We start from the raw sequence: 9,454 nt of genomic DNA on the forward strand, positions 1-9,454 counted from the left end.
AAAATAATAAAGTTAAGAAACACCTAAAAAAAAGGTGTTTTTTTTCTATTTTCTGATTCAGATGGAACTCTGAATGGCTACCACTATAACTTTTTAGTCTAGTCTCATAAAAATTAGGCCCTGAAGATTTGCATTTGCTTTTTCAGCAAGAGAGAGGTAGGTCCATTCTGGCAACCTTCTGTTGGGGAAGTTTTTCTACTGGAGTGCCTTCTGGGTTAGTGCAGTCTCCCATTGTACTTCATTCCTGGGCCTTTGATGAAGTCATGTGGCCTTGCTTAAGGTGTCGTTTGAAGAATGCGGTCTCACTGGTTGGATTGCTCATGTGACCCTGAAACACAGCTGGAAAATTGACTGGCTATACCTCATATAATTGAAGAGATGTTTGCAACTAAGCTTTTTTTTCCCCTGTGGAATTATCATCTTGTTTTCTTAGAGCAATTAATAATAAGGGACAGTGTAGTCCCGTGTCACAACCAAGGAATTGCTGAAATAGGAAGAAAGTAATTTGCTACCAGTGAGATTCAGTGTGCTTATGATTGTGTGGCGTACAGCACTCTACCTGCAAGATCTGAGTGGTTTAAATATTGTGTGCTTCCCTTGGGCACTCAGATAAAGCAAATACCCATCCACTTGAGTTCGAATTGTAGGTTTCATGGATATTTCCCCAGAACAGGTATTGCTCAGCTTCAGAGGGCAACTGCACTCATATTCCCCCTAAGCTTCCACCATACTGCTTCTATGAATGCTGAAAAGTAGAAAACACCAAGAAAGTGTGTCATTTCTGCTAGCTCTGAAAGGGTTGACAGTTTTGGAATGTGTCAAGTAGAACTTAGTTAATATTTAGATGCTGAATTTAGATACTGACTAGGAGAAACAGACAAATTTGATTCCCTCCTCATATGCACTGTCAGGAAATACTTAGCAGTTTATATGCAATAGGAATGGAAATGAAAAGCTTATTTATGTATCAGAATTATTTATTCAACACCTTCATTTACAGAATCTATCTGTATCTTTATGCCCATGGTTGTGTAGAGATTTTTCACATATGTTAACAGCTCTTCAATAAAATGTAATCTGATGAATTTTTACAACATTGTAAAGTGGAACAAAGAACATTTTAATTGACAGTAGGTTCACAACCATTACCAATGCATGTTCTTCCATCTTCTGCCAGCTTGTAGGGATCTGTGTGGAGACATCTGTAGCTGCCCTTAGTGTTAATGCATATAGCAGAAGGATGGCATGGTGGGTTAATTTCATTTTCACATTCATCGATGTCTGTAAAATGAGTACACACTGATCAATAACAATTACAAATTACAAAGGGATTACTAATTTCTCATAAACACTTTTTACAAGGATTCATAAACTAAAGGCATTGTACATTTTCAATGAGACAAATAATGATAAAATCTGTATTGTTACTGTTTAAAGGACAAAGTAGAGGGTTGTTGTGGCTTTGTTTTGATTTTTGTTTGTTTGTTTTAAAGCTGGAAATGATGAAAAAAAAATGTTGCTTTCATAATCCTCCAAAAGCCACAAATGGAAATTGGCTGAATTTTCAAAAATGCAAACCCTAAACTTGAGAGCTCTTCCTGCATGTGTTTATGTCCTAAGATTTGACTTTCTCTATAAATGTTTTCATCCTGTGCTCTATAGACATAATGAAAATAATAATGCAGACACAGTTCTATACACTTCTAGGCATGATTTTGAGAAGTCAAATTTTCAGGTTAGCTTTGGTTACAAAATTTATAACCACAATTTGTGATATCACTGCAATGATGGTTGTTTCATGATACTATATAAATTCTGTAAAATGACAATATCCTGGCAGAATGTTGAGCAGATAAACAATTATCCACTAGAAAATGTGCATACACATATTGTTCCTGAGGCCTTTCAAGATCTTTCACTCTCACTTTCTGGTTATGCGATGAAATGGGAAACAGCATTGCAGGAGAGAAAATACTCAGTGAAAGAAAGAAAGAGGTCTTTTCATATTTTTGCAACTTTATTCTTTCTATGTAATATTTACTTGCATGACTGAATTTAGTTGACTAAAAGTAGGTGTCCAGTGTTATTTTATGTACTTTCCAATTGGTTCTATATATCTGACAGCTTGTTTAATGTCTCTGACCAATGGTCCTGTGAAGAATTGCAAACCCATATGTGGACAAGTAGTCAAGTCTTCAGTGTCTTCTCTTTTTGGTTTTATTCCTTTCATTATCACGATGTTTGATCTGCTACTTCAATATAAGTAGTTATTTTCAATCAATATTAGAAACTGACCTGTATTTACTGACTTAGTTTACCATTGTCACTGAGACCACTTTCCATCATTGGAAATAGGATCAGCCTGATTCTCTCAAATTTTAGTACAAAAAAGTAGCTGTGCCCAAAGATAGTTTTCAACTAAGATGGTCAAAAGACTAACATGGAGGAAAAATCTAAGACTTCAGAACCCTTAAGAAACAATAACTTTCATAACACTTCTTTGAAGCAGAAAAAGAATCTGTTGTTCTGGATGAAGATTTCTGAGTATTACTCCCTTCAAAACTAAATTTTGAGTCAATGTTCACTGCCTTAATCATCATCCAGGAATGATAACCTGCACCTTTGCCTGCACTGTAATTCAAATGTGCCACTTCCACTTCTGCAGATCCATAGTCATGCTGTCTGCTAAGTAGCTAACACTTCATCACTAAATAGTGCATGTCAGATCTGACCAGGCTACCCAGCTAATCAGAGAGCAGTAGTTTACTAAATCAAAATAGTTATCTATCAGGAGTATGACATCACTTAATATAAAGGAAGGTGGCATATTCTAGCACTAAATGACTTCCTGAATCAATAGAAATGATTTCAGTCAAAGCCCAAGTTAGTAAGCGGGAATCAACAGCTCTCAGAATCCTATGCTTTTGCCAGCAAGCCACTCTGTCTTTTCCAGAGCAGCATATAATTTTGAAACCATCTGCAGAAATGCTAAGCTCTATCCTCCTCATTATATTGCTTGATTTATCCCTAATTTGCTGAATATTTAAAAGAATGGGAACATATTGCACAGGCATGTGTGGAACAAAGTGCTTTCTACTGTAAAACTCAAGTAGCATCTGCATAAGTGGGTTTTGATGGTTTTTCCTTTAATAAAGGCATTGCTTTTTTAATATATGCAGCAGCTTGTTTTCCTATAGCAGATATACAGTCTTTTGTTTACATTACTGAACATATTAAAAGAAACTAGGACAAGGAATGATTCACTCATTTAACTTATTTATTCCATTCACTGCCAGAACATTAATCTATTGAAAAGGTTTTATTATAATTCATTTAACAGCTTTATTTCTTTATATAGTATTTATGTGGGAGGAATTCAGTGGATAAATAGGATCTGAATAAAGGAAAGAGCTGCAAATTTCATTTGACTTTTTCCATACCAGGTATACAATTAGAATGAAGAGCTTTCTATTCTGCTATCACAGAAATACCGATAAGCAGACTTTATTGTGGATGAGCTGCAGCACTTGCACTCAAATTATTTTACCACCATCCATAATAAATTCTGAAATACAGCCTTTTTGGGTTTAGTTTTCTCTCATGTTTTTATAAAGCAGAGGAATGTGAATGTACACACACACACACACACACACACACACACACACACATACATATATACATATATATGTACACACAGCCCCATTATAAAAGCACACATTTGAAATGTGAACAGAGAGAATTCATTCTTCATAACATGAAGAGTGAAAGTCTTGAAATATTTGCCACATTCTCTTTCTAACCTATTCTATTAAACAGTAAAAGGCAAAAAGAAAAGAGAAGATTAAAGAATTATTAAAATAACAGAAAAGATTTCCCATGAAAATGTGTCAGAAATATGTCCTTTTGCTGATTTTTCACCTGCTCTACTTTTGTACCTGCAGAAGTAATTAACTTCTGGCAAATCTTTTCACAGCTATTTGGGAGAGGGAGGTTGGACCTAAAGTGATTATTAGTTTCCTTAATTTCACTTATTCACTTCACAGAATGTTTTTTTTCACTATTACTAAAATTATTAGGATGACACATGACCTAGTGGTGCATAGTTCAACTTTTATCTAGAGCATCCATTGAAACAATGCTAGAAAAATGACAACTACCTTTCATGATGTTATTTTCAATGTAGGAGGAAGCAATGTATAATTCTGATTTGTTGCCTTTTTCCTCACTTTCTCCTCCCCCTCCCTCCCACTGGCTGTTAATAGACTTTATTTTTGCTTAATTGGGCAATTTTTAGAGCCATTTTCCTATCATCAACTTGATTGCTGAATCAGGATGGGTAGAAATGGAGATAGTGATTCTGGAGAGAGTTTCACATTTTTGTGCTATTACACCTATAACCCCAGGATGTTAACTACAAGAAAGCATAGGAGTGGATTCACATCTGATGAGCTATGGTGTACTTTAGATGTAGAAAACTCATAAATAAATAAATAATTCTACTAATAATGGATACCTATACAAACTGGAGCCTCAAAGTTCCATCCTTTGCTTGTGCAGGTTAATTGTTCTTCTCCTTGTAACTGAAATCCATAGTGACATGTATAAGTCACTGTAGGTTTTCCAGATTTTGAGCAGTATACAAAGTCACCATTTTCCACACTCTTTGGTGTTCCACATAGTTCATCTGCAAATAGAAAGTCTGTATTACAGGCTTTTAGAACATTAAGAGTTTGACATCCCATGTCAAACTACGATGTCCCCTTATACTTACAAATGGATGGAATTCTTCGTTATTGTTATAAACATTAACTTCAGTGAAAATTTTCACATGTTTTAACGTGATCAAGGCTTTCACTGTTCATTTATGGAAAATAATTTATATGGGATACCACAGGTTTGACTTGTGATCCTCACAAAACTAGCATTACAACATAAGAAGGACATAGACCTGTTGGATCAAGCCCAGAGTAGGGCAATACAGATAATCAGAGGGCTGGAGCTGGAGGGCTGGAGCATCTTTCCTTTGAAGAGAAAGGCTGAGAGAGCTGGGGTTGTTGTTGCAGCCTGGAGAAGAAAAGGCTCCAGGGAGACCTTTTTGCAGTCTGCTAATTTAACCAAGTCTTTTCAGAATAATTGGCATGAACTTTTTACCAGAACCTCTTGCAATAGGACAAGGGGTAATGTTTTTAAACTAAAAGAGGGTTGATTTAAATTAAACATAAGGAACAAGTTTTTTACAAGAGCATTGTAGCAGCAATTCCCTGAATGGGGAATAATGAGCATTGATTCCATGATTGCAGAAGGCTGATCAATCACTTTATTGTTACTGCTACTACACTACACTATCCTATACTATATTTTACTATATGAAAAACCCATAACCCTTGCCAGACAGTCTGATACAGCTTTGACCTAATTGGTCAATCCACCAAAACACCATAACCAGAGTCCAATTAAGAAATCACTCTTTGGCAAGCAGTCTCCATAACACATTCCACATGTTCACAACAATAGGTGCAGCAAGTAGAGATAAGAATTGTTTTCTTTGAGCTTTCTCACAGCTTCCCAGGAAAATCCTGGGAGAGAATTATGTCTGTCTCTGTTCAGAGGATATGCGATTACCACACAAGAGTACTCAAACACTGGCACAAGTTGCCCTGAGAGGTGAATGCCCCATCTCTGGAAACATTTGGATTCAGATTGCACAGGGGTCTAAGCAACTTGATATAGTTGAATATGTCCTTGGTCATTGCAGGTGAGTTGAACTAGATGTCTTATAAAAATCCCTTCCAAGCCAAAATGTGCTATGATTCCATAATCCCACTTCTAAGTGATAGAAATACTAAAGGTCTCACCCAGACCAGTAATTTAAGATCTGCCAGAACCAAGGTCAGTATTTATTAACTGCTCTTTACTGTCCCTCCCTTCCCCTTCTCTCTCCTCCCCTCCCTTCCCCTCCAAAACAATTGGTGACTACAGATTACCTTCCTGATAAAATTCTTGCCAAGCTTCTAAATTCATCCCAGGTATATTGTTACAATGCTTAAAATCCTGTGGAAACTTTCCAAGTTGAAAGGCATCTGCTGGCACTTCAGAAATTCCTGTGTTGTCACAAATCACGCGGGACAGTGAATGTTTTTTGAGTTCCTGCTTTTGAGCTTCTGTGAAAACATCATCATTTTCCCACCAAAATCTGGAAAGAATAATATTAACTTTTTCTGAAAATATCAAATTCAAAGGGCTGGCTATTTTTAATTACACAGAAGTCTTATATAAAAGACCAAAAATAAGAATTACAGTAAAAATAGGTGGATATAACAACAATAAGAGTAAATGCCATGACCATACAGAACCAGTCATAAAAAGGCTAGTGTGAGTCTGATGTACTGGTCAACTCAGGTCTTGTGTTAAAGCCAACAGAATTGCTTTTCATTGATTAAACTGGTCCACAAAAAAAGTTACAATCCTGAAACTTGAAATAGACTTGACTGGACTGGATCCTTACTCCTATGCACACTAATATGTGCTGTTCACTCATAAATTGTTTAAAACATAAATTACAGAAGAATGGGAGGAGTAACCATAATAGATTTCCCCATACCAAAGCTTTTGAATGGTTGCTACAAAAACAGGTATTGTTGAATGCTTCTCTGGTTAACTAGGACCATTTAAATTGCTAAGAAGCCCATAGATATGCAGATAATTATAGTAGAAAAACATAAGATAGTAGTTATGTTTTTGATCATTCAAAAAGTAAGCTAAGAGGACTGTCTGGACCTGTTTATTTTTGTCAGGAGTGTGGTGTCAGAACAGAGGAACCAGTTGGTGCCACAAAAGTATATCTATTAAATGGTGACATTATATAAAATATATAGGTATGCATGCACATATACATTCAAAGGTTAAAGGAAAGAAAAAAATGAGGAGAAAAGGAAAGACAAACATTTTGTATATAAAGAAGTGTCATTAATGGCAAAAATACTTCTGGAGAGTTTGATTTAACATCTCTATTAGTAAATTAAACGGTGATAAGCACTGCTGCACTGCTTAGTTCCCTGTGGTACTTAGACCAGGCCAGTTAGGATTTTCCCAAATGCTGGGCAGGATTGGTGGTAACATGCCTGTGAGCACAGTCAGCAGTAGAGTATGGGAGTGATCACACTATAGAAACTGAGCTCAGGTTTAACAGAGGACTTATGATCCATAATACAGGGGGCTCATGGCTGAGGCTTCTAGAAAGTTTGTGAGTTTGTGTTCACATTTTCCTGAATAAAACATAACAGCAATATTGATTGTGGACTCTACACAAAACTGGCATGTGTGCAGCATCTGAAGATTTTTATGAGCTGCCTGTAAAGGTACCATACAGATGGGAATTCTGATAGCTGTGTTTGTATTCTTGGGACGATGAAGACTGCCAGTGTACCCTAGGGTGGCTTTTCAGGGCAAATCGGATCCTACTGCCAACAGGAGCATACCTGCTGGATAAGGTAAGTGCATGTGAAATTTTGGAAAATTGGCTTTATTTGTAGGCCAATAGTTACCTTCAGAAGCCTGTTTTTTTAAAAAACCCATCCCACTTTGCCTACATTGAAAGAGGAGGCAATGTACAGAACCAGGGGTGGAGTGAAAGTGCCACACCTCAGCAGCACTGTGGCAAGAAATGCAGGAGTGATGGAGAGGCTAAAGGGGAAAAAAGAAAGAAAGTCCTCCTATACCTCACCTGCACACTGTTCCTAAACTACTCAGAGCATCCTGAAACCTCTCTCATGATTCCAAGGCCCCTTCCTATAACCAAAGCTATCAAAGACATTTCTCCACTCAGCTCTACATCTGTCACATCCCCTTTCGCATACATTAAAACTTATTCTAATTTCATCACAAAATTCAGTTTTATCTACAGGCCTAAATGAAAAATGATTTTTTAATCTACCCAACAGATAGGTGTTTACTTTAACAAACATTTTGGTTTACTCCATTCTATCTGTATCAGGTGACCAAATCCCTATGCAAAGTATGTCAAAACTTCAGAAGTTTTGCCCAAATATTTCAAATCCTGAGATTGCAAAAATATTCAGAGGAGGAAGAGGGGGAAGAAGGCTGATGGATCAGAAACAAGTTATTTCAGGTGATGTGGTTAAGACAGTGCCTGAGTTTAGCAGATAGGAAGAAGAAAACCTTTTATTTTTTGTGAGATTACTGAAAAAAAATTTTTTGGACTATCAGAATTCAGAGTTCAGGCAGATGACAATTCCAGGTAGTCCTGATTTTTGAACTTAAAGAGTACATTAGAAGAATGAGTTAAATTCAAGTGTATGTATTGTCCCTGACGCAGTTATAGGTAACACCCAACGCTACCTGACCAGACACTTTTCTATTCTTATTATGTGACAACTATAACATGTTGTTACATACTTCTAACTTCTCTTAGGTGGTTTCTTTGTTATTAATGACAGAATACCATTTCACATTTAAGTTAACTGCCACAAATTTTGTGGCAGAAAACTGGGGAATTCTTTCATTATTAGAAGTCTCTTTTCCTCAATTTGGAGTTAATGTATTAAATTAGGCTTATGTTTGTTTAATGCAAGTAGCATTATAAGACACTGAATGTTAAGTAACTGTGTAAGGTACTGAATAATAGAATGGAGGCTGAAAAGACCTCCACAGATACTCCTTCCTCAGATAGGGAAAAGTATGCCTGTACAATTCAGAGGACTTTCAGCCATGTTTTTAACACAGATGAGCAGAATGTTTGTTGTCTATACAGTTTCTGCAAATAAAATGTTACCTTTATGATTAGCATTGCTTTTTCTTGTGAGCTAATTAATTAACATTTTTTAAAGTTCAGATTTAAATTCTGCCTTGGATGATTATTTCCATAATGGTTATTTTCCATAACAGTGACTTATAAGAGGAGCTTAAAGGTCATTGTAAGGACCAGATATATTTGAACATCCCTGCTAGCATGGTGTGAGCAGTTTTAAATTAGTTGTCTCATGAGATCCAAAATTACTGCCGCAAGTACATGACAGAAATAAAAAAAAGTTTGGGTCTATAATTGCTTCATGAGCAGAAGCAAGATATAAACAGCTTCATGTACCCTGTTGTGACCTAAAGCTGCATTCCTCCTGCTTTTCTGGTATGAAAGGTTGTACTGGCACAAGATCCTGGCGGCACTTGTGCAGGTTTGGCTGAACTGACATCCTGCGCTGTGTACAATGAGGTAACTCTGGGAACACTCTGCAGTCTCAATTCACATAAGGCCAAGTATGTGGTGTTTTTATTATCCCCTCTATGAGGACTGAATCACAGCTTTTTCCTATCCCTTCTGACTTTGCTGCAGTTGCCAAAGAAAAATATTGAGGTTCTTCCAGCCCCTGAGCCCAGTCAGCTCTCAGGGGGAACAAAGCCTGCACAGTACTACATCCATCCCTGCAGCAGCTGCTGGCTC

General features: G+C 36.7%; 1 protein-coding gene across 1 annotated transcript in view; it reads right to left on the reverse strand.

Annotated features, from left to right (window-relative positions):
- Positions 1 to 1,120: 1,120 nt before the first annotated feature.
- TPO (thyroid peroxidase) overlaps positions 1,121 to 9,454 on the reverse strand; it is a 36,624-nt gene continuing 28,290 nt past the window's right edge. The window contains exons 11-13 of the mRNA XM_031061285.1: positions 5,985 to 6,193; positions 4,514 to 4,684; positions 1,121 to 1,281 (exon numbers count right to left, since the gene is read on the reverse strand). Coding sequence (XP_030917145.1) covers positions 1,121 to 1,281; positions 4,514 to 4,684; positions 5,985 to 6,193 — 541 coding nt within the window. The remainder of the gene's footprint in view (positions 1,282 to 4,513; positions 4,685 to 5,984; positions 6,194 to 9,454) is intronic.

This window comes from Geospiza fortis, unplaced genomic scaffold (genome assembly GCF_000277835.1).
Source record: "Geospiza fortis unplaced genomic scaffold, GeoFor_1.0 scaffold139, whole genome shotgun sequence".
NCBI lineage: Eukaryota > Metazoa > Chordata > Aves > Passeriformes > Thraupidae > Geospiza > Geospiza fortis.